The 18,193-nt window shown below is 38.8% G+C and overlaps 1 protein-coding gene and 2 pseudogenes across 1 annotated transcript; 1 reads left to right on the plus strand and 2 right to left on the minus strand.

Annotated features, from left to right (window-relative positions):
* Nucleotides 1-1,888: 1,888 nt before the first annotated feature.
* On the plus strand, nt 1,889-2,697 carry LOC105519956 (annotated as a pseudogene).
* Nucleotides 2,698-4,209: 1,512 nt separating this feature from the next.
* On the minus strand, nt 4,210-4,773 carry LOC105519950 (annotated as a pseudogene).
* A 7,331-nt stretch (nt 4,774-12,104) lies between these two features.
* On the minus strand, nt 12,105-12,543 carry LOC105519951 (histone H2B type 1-J). The gene has a single exon (XM_011953509.1). The coding sequence runs from the start codon at nt 12,501-12,503 to the stop codon at nt 12,123-12,125; it is 381 nt and encodes a 126-aa protein (XP_011808899.1). The 5' UTR covers nt 12,504-12,543; the 3' UTR covers nt 12,105-12,122.
* Nucleotides 12,544-18,193: the final 5,650 nt, after the last annotated feature.

Raw genomic sequence — 18,193 nt, forward strand, 5'->3', positions numbered from 1 at the left:
CTCGCACCCTTTCTCCTGAGTCTCCAAAGTCCGTTGTGTCATTCTTATGCCTTTGAATCCTCATAGTTTAGCTTCCACTTGTAAGTGAGAACATATGATGTTTGATTTTCCTTTCCTGAATGACTTCATTTAGAATAATGGCCTCCAACTCCATCCAGGTTGCTGTGAATGCCATTATTTCATTCTGTTTTATGGCTGAGTAGTATTCCATGGTGTATGGGTGTGTGTGTGTGTGTGTGTGTGTGTGTGTGTGTGTGTATACATATGTCTCCACATTCTTTACAGACTCATTGCTTGATCGGCATTTGAATTGGTTTCATATTTTTGCAATTGTGAATTGTGCTGCTATAAACATGCGTGTGCAAGTGTCTTTTTTATATAGTGACTTCCTCTGCGTAGATACTCAATAGTGGAATTGCTGGAACAAATAATAGATCTACTTTTAGTTCTTTAAGGAATTTCCATACTGTTTTCTGTAGTGGTTGTACTAGTTTCCATTCTGACCAGCAGTGTGAAAATGTTCCCTTTTCACCACATCCATGACAACATCTATTATTTTTTTGATTATGGCCATTCTTGCAGGAGTAAGATGGTATCGCATTGTGGTTTTGATTTGCATTTCCCTGATAGTGATGTTGAGCATTTTTCCATATGCTTGTTGGCCATTTGTATATCTTCTTTGGGAATTGTCTAGAATCCCAGCACTTTGAGAGGCTGAAGTGGGTGGATTGCTTGAGCCTAGGAGTTTGAGTCAGACTGGGCAGCATAGTGAAACCATATCTCTACAATTGAGGCCTTGTTCCCCATAATTTGGAACTTTCCTTCAGATTTGACCAAGTCAGGTATAGTTAATCCAACCAAATGGGAAAAAGATCAAAACAACAAAAACAAGAACAAAAACAGGAACAAAAAAATAAACAAAATAGTTAAGCAAAACAATTGCACAATTTATACAATTGTTGGGCTTTCTAATGGTAAGAAGAAATTAAGACAAGCTGTTTGTTAATCATAAATTTTAGTCATTAAGGTGCATTCCCAAGAAAAACTCCAATTAAGCTACTTACCTAGGAATGGGGCTCAGGCTGAGGACTACACTCTACCATCCTGGAAGCAAGAAAAAACTAAAACTTGTCTTCCCTGTTAGAAGTGAGCTGAAACTCCTGCCTGCTTTCACTCTTCATGGAAGCAAGAGAACTCACCTGCCTTGTTGGAAGTGAGTAAAACTCCAGAAAAGGAATTGTATGGCAAAATGAACCTTAGACCTCAACCAAATTTTGGGAGATCAGGGATTCTCTGGAGGGGATGCTCCTGGACTTCAGCAAATTGTCCTATTGATTTGAACAGTAAAGATAGCTCAGGCTGGTACCAAGTACTGATATGAGATTTATCCAAAGTCAGGGTAACTCTACTCATAGTCCCTTTGTGGTCACGAGGTTGTAAACCACGAAGTGTCTAAGCCAAGTCTCAGTAAATTTTAGAAGTTTATTTTGCCAAGATTAATTAAGAACAATGCCCAGGAAAAAGAACATGGAATGACAGGACAGTCTGTGTTCCGTGCCTTTCTCCAAAGATGATTATGAAGGCTTAAGCGTTTAAAGGGGAAAAGCAGACTGATGGGGACAATTCATATTGTACAGTGAAAAATGCATAGTTTTTTTTTTTTCCCCATTAAAAATAGGAAAAGAGGCATGGAAAAAGCATATGACTTACTTAAGTTTATCCAAAAAATCTGTGGTGGTGCTGAGTCTTCCCATACCTACGGAATTGTTTCTCAAAGAACCTACTTGTCTCTGCTATCTTGACAAGACCTCACTGTAGTTTTGTGAAATTTATCATGTGTTTCATTTATTTAGAACTGTGGCCTTAATAGCTGTACATTGGTAAAGTTATGGTATTCCTATGCAGAAAAACAGAAAACTTCCCAGAGCAGAATACCATCTATTCCTGTAAGAGGATTTTCCTCTGAAAGTTGATCTCTAATGCTTCTGATGCCTTAGACAATATTTTCTGAGAGTATGACAGAATTCTTCAAGTTGGACAGTGGTTAACAGCTGAACAGGGATATCCCCCCAACCCTCATGAAAATAGCCTGACTTTGAACAAGAAAAGGAAATCACCAATGATGAGGCACTGGCATGACCAAGGCTTATCTCACAAATAATTTGGGAACTATTGACAAGTTCTGTCATAAAGCATTTATGGAGGTTCTTCAGGCTAGTGCAGACATATTCATGATTAGGCAAATAGTTTGGTGTTTACTTTTATTCTGCCTATCTGGTGACTGATAAAGTGGTTGTGATCATAAAGCATAATGATGATGAACAGTATGCCTGGGAGTCTTCTGCCGGGGATTCCTTTAATGTATATACTGATCACGTTGAGCTCATTGGTAGTGGTACCAAAGTAATCCTCTGCCTTAAAGAAGACCAGACAGAGTACTTATAAGAGAGGTGGGTCAAATAAATAGTAAAGAAGCACTTGAAGTTCATAGGCTATTCTATTACCTTTTATTTGGAAAAGGAATAAGAGAAGTAAATCACTGATGAGGAGGCTGAGGAAGAGAAAGGTGAGAAAGAAAAAGAAAAAGGTGATGAAGAAAAGCCCAAGATTGAAGATGTGGCTTCAGATGAAGAGGATGACAGTGGTATGGATAAGAAAAAGAAAACCAAGGCTGGATGCAGTGGCTCATGTCTGTAACCCCAGCACGTTAGGAGGTCAAGGTAGGTGGATCACTTGAGGTCAGGAGTTCAGGACCAGCCTGACCAACACGGTGAAACCTCATCTCTACTAAAAATATGAAAATTAGCTGGACATGGTGGCCAACATCTGTCGTCCCAGCTACTCGGGTGGCTGAGGCAGGAGAATCACTTGAACCTGGGAGGTGGAGGTTGTAGTGAGCCAAGATCACGCCACTGTACTCCTGCCTGGGCAACAGAGTGAGATTGCAAAAAAAAAAAAAAAAAAAAAAAAAAATGCTACAAAAGGTTAGCTAAGTTGAAAAATTTCTAATTAACATATGGCAATTAAAATAACTCCTTAGGTGATGAAAGTAAAATGTGTTTTTGGTAAAGGGAAAGAAAGGTAATTTTTGTCCCAAAGTGGAATGACTGGCTGTTCCAAAACTAGAAAGAAAGAAGACTGTAGAAGGCTTGTGGAAGATTAATCTTATAAAATAAATTTTATGTGTGATCACATTGGCTAAAGTTAGAAGAGAAGTTTTCTAAGTTTTTCTAAAACTGAACATTAATTTCAAAGGTATACAGTGATAGAAAACTATAATTTTGTTCTCTCTGTTAAAACAAGATTTTTCTTGGAGTGTTGAGCTGCTGTTAATGGCAAATAATGAAAAGTTTTTCTTTACCTTTCAGATAATTGGTCTAGGAAAAAAGAATGTGTTTTATCATAATAGTTCCCTGTGTTTTATGTTGCCTTTATTAAGCCTTTGATTACTTAAGACAGTTGAGTCCTCTCTATTAAAGAGCTCACGTTTTTCTACAAGTAGGCATTTTTAAAAAGAAATATATAACTCTGTGCTTACCTTTTTCTTTTCTTTTTGAGACAGAGTCTTGTTCTGTCACCCAGGCTGGATTGCAGTAGCATGATCATGGCTCACTAGCAGCCTCAACCTCCTGGTCTCAGGTGATCTTTTCACCTCAGCCTCCCAACTAGCTAAGACTACAGGTGTGTGCCACCATGCCTGGCAAATTTTTAATTTTTTTGTAGAGATGAGGTTTTGCCATGTTGCCCTGGGGTTTTTTGTTGTTGTTGTTGTTTGTTTTTAGTGATAAGGTCTTGCTCTATTGCCCAGGCTAGAACACAGTGGTATGATCATAGTTTAGTATAGCCTTGAACTGCTAGGCACAAGCAATTCTCCTGCCTCCCAAGTATTTAGGACTATAGGGGTATGCCACTGTGCATGGCTAAGTTTTCTTTTTTTTTTCTTTTTTTTTTTTTTTTTTAGAGACAGCATGTTGCCATATTGCTTAGGCTGGTCTTGAACTCCTGGCCTCAAGGGATTCTCCCACCTCAGCCTGCCAAGGCGCTGGGATTATAGAGTGTTTGCCTTTTAAAGTCTTTTCATTATCACTGTGGTTAAATGAGTGCCTGTTACCTCACAGTGACCTGTAATTCTATTTTTTTTTTTTTGAGAAGAGCTGGAATACTCCAGCTCTTGTCACCCAGGCTGGAGTATTATAGCACAATCTCGGCTCACTGCAACCTCTGACTCCTGGGTTCAAGCGATTCTCCTGCCTCAGTCTCTCGAGTAGCTGGGATTACAGATGCGCACCACTCCACCTGGCTAATTTTTCTATTTTTAGTAGAGACGGGGTTTCACCATGTTGGCCAGGCTGGTCTCAAACTCCCGACCTCAAGCGATCTGTCCTCCTCAGCCTCCCAAAGTGTTGGGATTACAGGTATGAGCCACCATGCCCGGCCAATACTGGTTCTTTTAAAAGCACATATAAATTCACAGTATTTTAAGTGAAAGGTCTAGATTGGGAGTTTATTCTCTGACACATTATTTAATAATTAAGTCTTCCTTCTCTTTCTTCTCAGCCGGGGTCCTCTCAAGCTGACATTTATATTGCAGAATATTCAGTTATCTTTTTTCTCTGATTGCTTCTTCCTTTCAGCTTCCAGTTTTTGTTGTTTTGCTTCCAACCTTTTTCTTTGTTATATTTCCACTCCAACAAGTGCTAGGCAGATAATTAATGTTTTCGCTGCCAAGATGTACAGCAGCAGGGGCACGTGTTCGAGAATCTTCCAGTTCATGGTAGACCAACCGTGAATTCACTCCTGATCAACACAAACCCCCACCAGACAAGTACATGAGAGGTGGCTGGAAGGTCAAGTCCAAGGAGCTGGAAGGTCTGATTGCTCCCAACAGTGGAGCCTCCTGTGCCTGGCTGCACACAAACCATCCAAATTGATATTTAAGAGGATATAAATCCAGTGGTAAATGTGGACCGATAGAGAGTTTTCCTTCCTGAGTCATTAAAACTCCCATTGTTAAAAGGTTTGCACTCCATGACTTATAATGAAAGAGGTAAAATGATCCAAATTGTGAAAAAATATTGGTGTTGTGACTGTTCTAAAACTGTTAACATGGTTTATGACCAGTATTTGGCTTGTTAAACCTATAATTCCGAGAAGACACTTGATACAGATTGGCTCTGTGTCCCCACCCAAATCTCATGTTGAATTGTAATTTCCACTGGTGGGAGGTGATTGGATCATGGGGGTGGATTTCTACTTTACTGTTTTTGTGAGAGTGAGTGAGTGAGTTCTCACAAGATCTGGTGGTTTAAAAGTATGTAGCCCTTCCTCCTTCACTCTCTCTCTCCTGCCACCATATGAAGATGTGTTTGCTTCTCCTTCGCCCTTCCACCATGATTGTAAGTTTCCTGAGGCCTCCCCAGCTATGCTCCTGTACAGCCTGTGGAATTGTGACTCCATTAAACCTATTTTCTTCATAAATTACCCAGTCTCACGTAGTTCTTTATAGCAGTGTGAGAATGAACTAATACAACAGCCAATACATCAGGTACATTTCTGCTACCTGATGAGCCATTTGAACATTTCATAGAGGGATTTCATTCAATTGCCATTTTCAGTGCATGTTTTCTGGTTGTGTAGAAGCTTTCCCATGAAGGAAAGCTGATGCCATTATAGTAACTGAAAGGTTATTAGAATGTGTATTTCTCTCATGGGGCGTTCCTGGAAAAATCTCCAATGATAAAGGTACTTATTTTACTGGACAAGTTGTAAAACTGTTAAATAAGATACTAGAAATACAATGGCATTAGACAAAGCCAACTAAATTAATTAGATTGCCTTGGTTAAAGGTATTGAATATTGATGGAATTCAGATTCACTTCCACTGGAAAAATATAAGTTGAACATAAGTTCCCTAAGTTTTGCTTTTTGCTCACATTCTTACCTAGGTGAGAACCTAACCAAAAGGGGGAAATTATTGAGCAAAAGTATGAGAGGTGACTGCTGGTGCTGAGGTCTTGCACTTTGCTCCAACAGATCAGACCAAACCAAAATGAAGTCACTCATACTAAATGCCACATAACCAAATGGAAACTTTAAAGAAGCAGATAAATTCCAAAACAGATCAGTATTTTTATCCCCCTGAAAACAAGAGATTTTAATCTACCTGAGTCAACAGAGCAAGGAAGTACTATCTGCTTTAACCCTTCCAGAAGTGACTGAGGTGGCCTGATGTTGATGAATCAGGTTTTTCCCCTTATTGTTCTGTTTATTTGTCCCCACTTTACAAAATTCATTGTTTTGCTATTTCCCAATGGGATTTGAGACCAAATAAATCCATTATAATGGTGACAGAGCATGACATCAGTGCCTAAACTTTTGGTCAGCATCTCAAAATTGAGAAGCTGACCCAAAGGGCAGAATTATTAAATTAAGTTCAGCCTAAAGCTGCCGCTGTGTATATTTTAAGTTTGTCCTAAAGGTTTCTCCATATAGAGTAAACTGCAATCTAACTTGTGTCAACGGACTTTAATCCACTCTTGTAAAAAGTAGCTGAGTCTCAGCCAATCACAGCAGTTGAGTTTCAGTCAATTATAGGCAGCCAACTGTAAAAATCAAGTTGAATTACGGTGAACACTGAATTCTAACCAATCTGGATGTCACTGTACCTCATTTTCATTTTCTGTATATCACTTTTCTATGGCTGTAAATATAAACTGCACATGTGATGGGGCAGAACATTTTGAACCATTTTGGTCCAGACTGCTGCCTGATTCTAGAATCACGAATAAAAACCCTAAGATCTATAAAACCAGATTTGTTGTAATTTTATCTTTTAACAATTCTTATGAAGTCCATAGTAGGACAATTGTGTACTAAAATCTGATAATAGATGTGACTGTTACTGAGGCTCCTGTGTAAATTCAAGGGAAAAACAAGGAGCACATTGTAGGTGCTCAAAAATTTTAAAATAGATGTAATTCAGAGAAATATTGGCCATTTACAGCAATTTGGGCTTATTATATTCATAATTTTCTGGATAATTAAAAATAATGTAGAAAGCAAAGTAGAAGCCCTCTTATCTGATTCTATATTTGGTCTTGTCACCATGAAAAACTATGCTTAGACTTGCAGATAAGTAATTTGGGTTTACTTAAAGATTAATAAACCCAAATTTTCTGCCCTCCTTTGGTGAGAATTCCAGGCAGTTGTCAGCATAAAACTTTTATACCATATATTGAGGTCAGTTATGTAAAAACAGTGTACTTTTAAGGGTCAAAAGTTAGCACAAATATTCCCAGGTGTCAGTGCCAGAGACCACAGACAGACTTTTTGTATTTCAGGTCATGTGGACCGAAGTTCATTTTAGAATCAGGCCATATATACATTCCACAGAAGTTTTTATCTAAATACACATGTATATAAAAAATGAGCATCTAAAGAAAAATACCCTTTAGTGTTAGTGAATCAAAAAAGTACATTAAGTGGAGAATCATTCAAAAGGTAATAAATACTTAAAATATTTTACTTTAGAATAAAATATACAAATGAATATTTTACCAATCTTTTGATAGAGAGTGAAGGCTTTTTTTTTTTTAGATGGAGTTTTGCTCTTGTTGCCCATGCTGGAGTGAAATGACGTGATCTTGGCTTACTGCTACTTTCACCTCCAGGGTTCAAGCGATTCTCCTGCCTCAGCCTTCCAAGTAGCTGTGATTACAGGCATGTGACACCATGCCCGGCTAATTTTGTATTTTTAATAGAGATGAGGTTTCACTATGTTGGTCAGGCTGGTCTCAAACTCCTGACCCCATGTGATCCACCTGCCTCGGCCTCCCAAAGTGCTGGGATTACAGGAGTGAGCCACCTTGCCCGGCTGGTTAAAGCTTTTATTAAAAATTATTTTTAAGTAGTTTGCTGATGTGAGACTTTTAGGTTTAGAATTTTTTGAAGTTTTTATTACTTCTATTTTCTATATTTTATAGTTTTCTTGTCTGTGTAGTTTCAAAAGAAAATCTTTTTCCCCAATTACCTTTCCTGAAGTCATCCCAAAGTATCCAACTTGGTTTTCTTTAAAAACATTTTCTTTCTTTTCCAGTGAATAATTCCTTTGCGTGTTATTTAATTAGATAAATTTAAAACAAGTACAGTTGACATAAATAGTTCAGGATCAAACGACTGATGCTTGGAAAATGGGCACTTCATTCAGTGGCAGCTAGGCAGTGGAAGCACATCAGAGCCTACCTGCTTGGTCCCAAGACCTCCTCTTGTTTTGTGAGTCTATGTTTCAAAGCAGGAGTGAAGAGCACTTGCTAGATAATTAATTGATGGTCAGTTGAAAGAGACTCTATTTTACAAAGTTTTTGTTTGAGTTACCAGCACCATAAAAGGAACAGCATTTTATTGTGAATTATTCATGTTGTCTATTAATACCAACCAAGTTTTCAGGTGCTTGTCTTTCCCTTACTAAAATGTACTGATATAAATTTGCCTAGCAATAGAGGGCAATTTGTGTTTGCTAAATGATTTGGTTCAAATTATTTCACATGCAACTTAAAACTATTTATGAATTAATTTAAATGCCTATTCCATCACAAGAGGGCACTCATGCCCCATTTTTAAAGCAAGTTCTATTTCAGGCATCAATTCTGGAGGAATTAAAACTGGAATAAAATTTAGACCTATGTATACATTGAATTTCAACTTCAGTAAACTGTTTTTTGTCTGATGTAACTGGGAATTGGTGATTTGGTTTATGCAAATACAGAAATTTTTAATGCGTATAATATTAAAAAATAATTTTCGCAGACAGAATACAAAAATATGCAAAATTTGCCATGCTAAACAACATTTCATTTTTTTGATGAGTCATCCCAAGGTCTTCATTAATTTAAAATGAAATTACTTCATTGATTGTGGAATTATTGAAATGAGATTTCTAATAATTTATCACACAGTCAATCAACATCATTGAACATTTACTCTTTGGTGTTTCTGTTCTTTAGACAAGAGATTTTGCTGTATTTTGCCATTCATTTAAAATTGTGGTTTATAATTGTAGTTTGTATTAGTTATCTGTTGTTGGCTAACAAATTACTCCAAAATATAGTGGTTTAAAGGAATAATCATTCATTATCTTATAATTTCTGAGGGTCAGGAATCTAGGAGCAGTTTAGTAGGGTGCCTCTGGCTGAAAGTCCCTCACAGGTAGCAGTCAAGCTCTTGGCTCGGGCTGCAGTCATCTTAAGGTTTAACTGGGGCTGAAGGATTTGCTTCCAAATTTACTCACATGGCCCCCTATACAGGGCAGCCTGGCAAAACAGAAATTGGATTCCTTCAGGCCAAATAATCTAAGGAGGAGCAAGAGAGAGTATCCAAGAGGAAGGCTACAGTCTCTTTATAGGCTAATATTCAAAGTGACATCCCATTATTCTGCCATATTTTGTTAGAATGAGTCATTAAGTCTACCCATACTTAAAAGGCTGAGGGTTACACAGGGGCGTGAATATTAGGAGATGGGAATTACTGGGAACCAAGAGAGTAGCTGTTATTACATAACTGGATAAAGAAAGCATCATGTAAAGACAGAAAAATCCCCAGGTAGATAGGATTGAGTATTAATATTTTGTCAGTAAATAAATTTGAACATGACAGAGTTATAGTATTCAAGATTTTAACCAGAATAGGATTAACACAAATATTTGAATTTGAACTCGTTATTCTTTATTTTCTTCTTAAATCATATTGGCCTGGCAAAAATAAATAAGCAAAGAAACAAATAGGTAGAATTAGTAGCAAAAATTGTTAAGATGCAAAAGAAAATGGAATTCAAAATGTTAAATTTGGGATTGACAATATGGAGAGGACTAGGTGGTGCTAGAACTGCTTTTTGAGTCCATGTTCTGTAGCCATGGCCAGCCCTAGGTTATGGTATGATATATAATGTGCAAAAATTGGTGACCAGTGCAAAGGTTTCCTTGTGTTCCTGAAAGGAAACCCATATACCAAGAACTTCCTTGGTTTCTTAAATAATGGGTAAGGCAGTTGGTTGTTTTATTACTTTACTAGGACCTTTATTCTTCTTCTCAGGTTCTCCTTCCAGGGAATCCAGTTGTCACTTGTTCACCTTTACTGTAAAAAGAATGGATGGATTTTGCTAGTTTTGTAGTGCCCTGATACCTGGTCATTTGAGTATTAATTTCATGTTAACTTTGCAACTTTCCCAAGTATAGACTAAAATATGTTGCTTAGCTATTCTACTATTTAAGTGTTTATTTAAAAATGTTCATTTTATTTATTTTTAAAATAGATTATACATTGCCATAAGACAAAATTCAAGAGTTTCCAAAAGATGGATTTTAAAAGTTTCCCTCTCCTACCTCTCATCCCCTCAGCTTCCTCCCTATTTACCCGTGTTTAGGATATCCTTTCTTAATTATTAGTTACTTTCTTTTTCTCATGCAAACAATGGTATTCTTTTTTTTTTTTTTGAGACGGAGTCTTGCTCTGTCGCCCAGGCTAGAGTGCAGTAGCCAGATCTCAGCTCACTGCAAGCTCCGCCTCCCGGGTTTACGCCATTCTCCTGCCTCAGCCTCCCGAGTAGCTGGGACTACAGGCTCCCGCCACCACGCCAGGCTAATTTTTTGTATTTTTAGTAGAGACGGGGTTTCACCGTGTTAGCCAGGATGGTCTAGATCCCCTGACCTCGTGATTCGCCCACCTCGGCCTCCCAAAGTGCTGCAATTACAGGCATAAGTCACCGCGCCTGGCCATGACTCACATTTTATTGTCCCCTAATATATAGCCCTGAATAGACGGTGGTGATTTTTTATGATAAGGTCCTTTTGGTAGCATTTTCAAGAGGAGTATCTCAGGCCATGTGGTTGCAAGTGCAGATTTAAAATAAGGAGAAATCTAGGCTGGAGACAAGTTTGCCAGCATTCAGCCTTTCAGCGGTACTATGTCACCTACTCTGTACTAGGGCCAGAGAGGAAACAATGGCTGGTGAAAGAGCAACTGATATTTCTGAAGCCAGGAAGACATAAATAATTAGAACAAAAGAGAGGGTGAACAAGGAATAGTGTTGACAGCGCAGCCCTCAAGTCTTGGGTCCTTCTAAGTGCAGGATGAAAAAGGAAGCCTTCACGACACATAAATTCTTACAAGACAGTGTTTCTCTTCTGGGAGAAATGGAAACTCAGAAATCAGTGCTCTCAAAGGGAAATTAGGTATGATTTCTTGGGAGCCACAACCCAACCAGGCTACAAGGCTTTCCAAATAATACAGTCCTGAGTTTGAGCCTCAGAGAAGGCAGGTATATTTTCAAGTCATGCACTGTATCAGTTGCCTTTTTTGGTAGATAGAAGAAAATACTGTATATGCTAATAATCATTAACAAAAAAACATTCAGGTAAAAAGAAGAAATCTGAGTTTTAACAAAACTGAAAAACACTCAGAAGAGGACTATATGGAATGACAATTTGTTTTTTATCTTCTGGATCATCCCCTGAGGAAAGCAAAGAAAGTTCCCTCAGGATATTCCAGTTGGCAACAGCGGAGCAGAGGAATATTACTTTATTCATTTATTCCGAGAAGTACTTCGCTGGGCACTGTTCTAGAAGATGGGAAATACAAGTGATCAAAATATAACCTACTCCACAACTCTCAAATCCAGCTCCAAAAAACTTTTAGTGTGGAGGGTGGTACAGTAAAGATAATAAGCCAATAAATAAGTAAAACACAGCATTTCAGATCTGTATATTATGACAAAAAAAAAAAGGCCTATATTGGAACAGGAAACACAGATGGGGTGCTCAATTACAAGATGGCAGTTAAAGAAGGCCTCACTGACAAGATAGGTTCCCAGGGTTAGGACCCCAATATCCTTCCTTACAAAGGGTGGGGATCCCACCCTAGAAAAGGAATAGCAGTTCAGCCGCCCCACAGCAGCTGTGGCACCGCTGTTTCTGGATACCTTCATGGAGAAATGCACACACTGCCCTTCATTTCAAAGATGAGCATCAGTGTCGTCTTCAGAGAAGATGCAGCCATTGTGGGGTTAGGGTTTCTCTCCTCAGGTCACTAGTGTAGGTGCACCTGCTGAGAAGTTTCAGCCACTCCACTGTTTACTTAGCGCTGGTGTACTTGGTGACGGCCTTGGTGCCCTCGGACACGGCGTGCTTGGCCAACTCCCCGGGCAGCAGAAGGCGCACAGCCGTCTGGATCTCCCTGGAGGTGATGGTCGAGCGCTTGTTGTAATGCGCCAGGCGGGAAGCCTCACCAGCAATGCGCTCGAAAATGTCGTTCACAAACGAATTCATGATGCCCATGGCCTTGGACGAAATGCCGGTGTCAGGGTGGACCTGCTTCAGTACCTTGTACACATAGATGGAATAACTCTCCTTGCGGCTGCGCTTGCGCTTCTTGCCGTCCTTCTTCTGCGCCTTAGTCACCGCCTTCTTGGAGCCCTTTTTCGGGGCGGGAGCGGACTTCGCTGGCTCTGGCATAGCGAACAGTAGCTACAAAGCTCCAAGGAAAAAGAAAAACAGAGTCGAATTTTCAGTGATCTTAATATACACCTTAAATTTTACCCCTTTCCTTGCTGTTTATTAAAAACATTTTTAGTCATATAAAAAAGTTGAAATAATAGTGTAATATATATCCATATACCTATCACTAGATTCAAAATTTATTAATAATTTGCCATGTTTTCCTTTAATTTCTAATCCACATAAAATCTCCACATATCAGTTTGTTTACATGTATTTTTATCACACTTTTCCACAAAAAATAGAGAGTAAAATGCATAGGGAGATAAAATTTTGGCTATTTGAAGTTTCTATTTGTTCCGAAAAAAAAAAAGAGCTTTATTATACTTATTCTCAGCAAAAAGATTTACTAAACTATCCAAGCCTTATAATGTTCTCAGCTAACTAGTATTTGGCACTATACAATGTTTAAATGATAAGGGCTCCAGAAACTTAATGTAATGGCCTTAGGGACAAAGCAAGTCCTAGACGTCCCAAAGAGTCTGTATTTTTTCAACTTTTCTTTTCTTTCTTTCATATTAATTTCATGTAACATTTATTATGCACTTAGTCCATATGAGATATTTTTCTGATTAACAGGTACACATTAACTAATTTAATCCTTACAACAAATCTAAGATTTATTATTATTATTATTTATCCCCCTTTTACAGATGAAGAAGTGGAAGCTCACATACAGGAGACAAAATGACAGGAAACTAGTGTCTTGGCAAGGGAATCCACTTCTTTATCTACTCCTAAATCCTTAATGGTAATCTAGATTCAGAATGGGCACCCTTGTTACTGACACTTGTTGAAGTGGGTTAGAAATCAAAAGAAATGTAGCAAGATGTATTATCTGAGGTGCAAACAGATTCTGGTGGATGGAGTTAGGGGATCCTCCTCTGTAGCCCTAAACCATTTACATAAACTGATTCACATAGGGGCTGAGTTACCATTTAATAATGTTTTTTTGGGGAACTCCACCATTTAATAATGGTTCATACATAAATTTGGGCAAATCAAGGGAGAGGATCACAGTGGAAATCAGATTGTAGAGACCATGACCAAGAAGCCAAGACAGAATTCATTAGAAGAGAGGATGATGTCTGCCAGGTTGGGCAATGCTTAGTGATAGTGCCCACATCTTGAAGAGGTTCCAGTAGCATTGTAGACAGAGGCCAAACCTTGATTTGTGTATCCCAGGAGAAGGTGGCCATGTTACTAATTGCTGACACATTGAGATTCAAGCAAGCTTATTGTGGTATACTTTGAGTATAATATAGAATGAGTGGTCTCTACATGTTGCAAAAACATCAATGTCATCTCTTGTGAGCAGTGTTTTTCTGGTTACACTCACAATTAAATGATTACCCAGTATGGGAAAAGAGTTCTATGTTAGAGTGAGCCTCTGATGGAGTGTTGAGGCTTGAGGCTGTGAGTTCTAGGTCTGGATATTTGTAGTGGCTAGTAATAAATTAGGACTGACCCATGGGCCAGTGAAAGCATGACAGGCCAGGTCTCACTAACACAGGCCTCCATTACAGATGTCCCAGTACTGAATAACTAGGTTAAACATTGAAAGCTGATCGAGCCAGTGCCCTCATACAAAGGCTGGAATGTAACAAAAAGCCACCAGGAGTTTTGCCTAGGCCTTTCCTGGGCCTTAAAGTGTGACAAAATTACAAAGGATTTCTTAACAGGACCCATTTAGGATTAAACAAGTTTCATTGGGGGTCTGAAGAAACTCCCCAGGCCTCCACAAACAAGTTTTTTTTTTTTTTTTTTTTTCTGTCCACCAGGCTGGAGTGCAGTGGCGCGATCTCGGCTCACTGCAAGCTCCGCCTCCCGGGTTCACGCCATTCTCCTGCCTCAGCCTCCCTTGTAGCTGGGACTACAGGCGCCCGCTACTGCGCCCGGCTAATTTTTTTGTAGAGACGGGGTTTCACCGTGGTCTCGATCTCCTGACCTTGTGATCCGCCCGCCTCGGCCTCCCAAAGTGCTGGGATCACAAGCGTGAGCCACCGCGCCCGGCCCAAACAAGTTTATTGGAGGTCTGAAGGAACTCCCCAAACCTCCGTGATTTAGCAGGAGACAAGATAAGGGTAATCACCACAGCACCTGGACCCATTTAGATTAAGTAAACTTACTGAGGATCCAGAAGAATGTCTTCAGGACTCAGACCCTAGTTATAGATTAAAATAAGTTAATCACTTATGTCTTTAGATGAATGCATGCTTACATGTAGACATATAGTTTAGAAGGTATATCAGCTCTGGAAAACTTGGTAATTTTGAGTTGGTCTGACGATAACTTCCAGACCTTCTCCTTGTAATCAGTTACAGAAATAAGAACTCTCTTCCTCCTCAGTTCATCTGCATCTTGTTACTGGGCTGCGAAAAATAGCAACCTGACCCTCAGTTTGGTCCGGGAACAAAAGCCCTCCTGATTCCTCTCAGAAATTCTTGAAGAGAATGGACTTCCTGCATGTAAGGATATGAGGACATGCAGATTTGTAATTCTTTCCACACTTTCATGTAGAAGTTTACATTCTCACTGGGAGATAGATAAATGATATAATCTATTTGATTAAGAGAGTATCTGTAACATTATGAAATATGTTGCTTATCTCAGAACACATCCCTCTGGTGGCCAAGACCCTTTAAGGCTCTGGAGTAATAGGGAAGCAGGAATGTTTGGCTCTCAGAATTTAGAGGAGGTATCATTTACCTCATGAGTGTGCATACAGTGGTAGTCAGTCAGTGCCCCAGTCCAAGCCTGATTCAGATAGTGACATCTTCACAAAGATTCTACTGAACACAATATGATAATGTCTTTTGAGTTGTTTCCCAAATAAAGCCTCTCCCATTATCTTAGACATGTAACAGAGGATCAGAAGAAGTGTTCTGTTATTTGCAGGGGTTTTGTCTTATCTTTTAATATTCTAAATAGGGCACTGTGAAACTGTCATGCTCCATGCCATACTTAAAACATCCTAAATTACCTAGATTTTATATATTAGAGAGAGGACATACTACATCTTTCATAATCTATGTGATCATTCACGAGGAAAGGTCTGTAACCAGCCCCAGTAAGGACACCTTCACACCCTGGCAGATGGATTCTAAACTGATTAGTTGGGAATGAAAAAATCAATAGGGAATGCATTATGCAAATACGGGCTATTCAAGGTTACCCTGCCTGGAAGAGATAAAGTTAGATACTTGACAGAGAAAGGGAGAGGGGTGGGAGCAGATAAGGGATTCACTTGGATTATATTTTGATATTAGTCCTCCTTATCATTAACATCAGGCCTTTGCAACTAGAAATTGCTAATATGCCATATATGTTACATCTGAGTTTTACATTGATTTTTTATTTTAAAAGACTGATTTATATATGACCACAGTGCATGCAACGTGAGGCAGAATTTGATTATAAACTGAATAGATTTAATATTCTGTAGGAAGTGTTTTGTTGAAGATCCTTGCAGATTCATGAGAGCATTTCTATATTTTTTGAAGATCATTTGAAAATAAAAAATAAGATTTATGATGAGCTTACTCAATCCGTTTTGAACATGTTAATTTCATGGCATTAATGTGAGACTTTGTGATGGCTTTGTAATGTGTTGATTAGTCTCAATGACATTTTCCGGAATTTCTTTTTCCGTGTATTTCTGGTTAGGGTAAGTCACAAGAGAGATTTTTGTGCAAGATTGGTAGGATGGAAGTGAAGCAGTAGCCATTTTATAGCTCATACACATTGCTGCTTATTTGCTGGTTTACGTTGATGATGTGAGGCAGCAACAGAGTTACCACTGCTCTGCCTTTCCCAGATTTTTCAGTTTCTCTGACTTTTGGGCCAAGTATGTTTAGCTTTTTGATCAAGAGCCCTAGCTTCTGTAGGATACCTATGCTACCAGTGCCAGAGGCAACAAGAAGAGACATGGGTTTCAGCCTGTCCTTGCAGGAGACCCACTCATTCTTGAGTTCCAGTTTGTTCTTGCACACCCCACTCTGCGTTCGTCCTCCCCTCCTGACTGCTTACCCTGTAGACCTCAAGCTTCAGCAACAGATTTGGAGACATCAGCCTTATGAAGACTGCTTAACCAGCTTGCACAATACCCTCATTAAATCCCTTCACATAAGTGGTTCTCAAATGAGGGTGATTTTGATACCCAGGGGGCATTTGGCAATTCTGGAGACATTTTTCATAATCACGATGGAGTGGGGAGATTAAGGGGAGCAGATGTGAGGGTTGCTACTGGAATCTGGTGGGCAAAGTCTAGGTATATGGCTAAATATCCTACAGTGCACAGGATAGGAGCTCTTCCTGCAACATGAAATAATCTGGTCCAAAATAGTAATTTTGGAGGTTGAGAAACCCACAGGGTTTTGGACTGTATAATTTTTTTATGGAGCTCTGATTCTGCTTTCCTGATTAAACCCTAACTGATACTGATAGTTTAAAATATAAACTTCAAAATATTTTACCAATTTTCTCCTTGTCAGCAAAATTACATTTTTGTCAAAGACCAAAAAGATGAAAACTTTTAATGAACATATACAACTATCAATTTATAATGACATATTTGCAGCTATAGAGTATGGTCAGATTGTAATCTTATTGAAACACACACTGTATTATAAAAGTCACAAAAGTTCTCTGCCAAAGTATTTTTTAAAATTAATAGACTTTTTTAAAAATAGCAATTTCAGGTTTACAGAAAAACTGAGGGGAAAGTACAGAGTTCCATATATCACTCCTCCCCAACTCTGCCCCTTCACACAGTTTCTGCTATTATTAACATCTTTCATTAGTGTGGTACATTTGTTACAATTGAAAATTGAAAATTTCATTGTTATGAATTAAAGCCCATAGTTTACATTAGGGTTCACTCTTTGTGCTTGTATTACTTTGCTCAGGTTGCCATAACAAAATACCACAGATTGGATGGTTTAGATAACAGAACTTTATTTGCTCACAGTTCTGGAGGCAAGAAGTGCCAGATTAAGGTCCAGCAGGGTTATTTTCTGGTGGAGGAAATGTTGTCTGCCTATCTAGTTTGTAGATAACTACCTTCTCTGTGTGTGCTCACACTGCCTTTCCTCTGTGCCTCACCAGAGAGAGAGAGAGAGAGAGAGAGAGAGAGAGAGAGAGACAGAGACAGAGAGAGAGAGCTCTGATGTACCTTCTTGTAATGACACCAATCACTAGTCCTATCATATCAAGTTCTACTCTTATGATCTATTACCTCCTTAAAGACCCTATCTCCAAATACAGTCACAATGGGCGAGTTAGGGCTTCAACATAAGAATTTTGGGAGGGACACAATTCAGTCCACAGCAGTATTGTACAGTTCTACCAGTTTTCAGAAATGATATGTATTTATCATTACAGTGTCACAGAGAATAGTTTCAGTTCCCTTACAATTCCCTATGCTTCACTTATTCATCTCTCCTCTCAAACCCCTAGCAATGACTGATCTTTTTACTGTATCTACAGTTTTGCCTTTTCCAGAATACCATCTAGTTGAAATCACACAGTATGCGGCCTTTTCAGATTGACTTGTTTCACTTAGCAATATGAATTTCAGGTTCCTTCATGTCTTTTATTTTTTCCAAATTTCATTTTCTTTTTTCTTTTTCTTTCTTTCTTTCTTTTCT

The sequence above is a fragment of the Colobus angolensis genome, unplaced genomic scaffold (assembly GCF_000951035.1).
Source record: "Colobus angolensis palliatus isolate OR3802 unplaced genomic scaffold, Cang.pa_1.0 Scaffold362, whole genome shotgun sequence".
NCBI classification, from domain to species: domain Eukaryota; kingdom Metazoa; phylum Chordata; class Mammalia; order Primates; family Cercopithecidae; genus Colobus; species Colobus angolensis.

Coding starts and splice junctions, on each gene's coding strand:
- LOC105519951 (XM_011953509.1), bottom strand. CDS start 12,503: ATGCCAGAGCCAGCGAAGTCCGCTCCCGCCCCGAAAAAGGGCTCCAAG.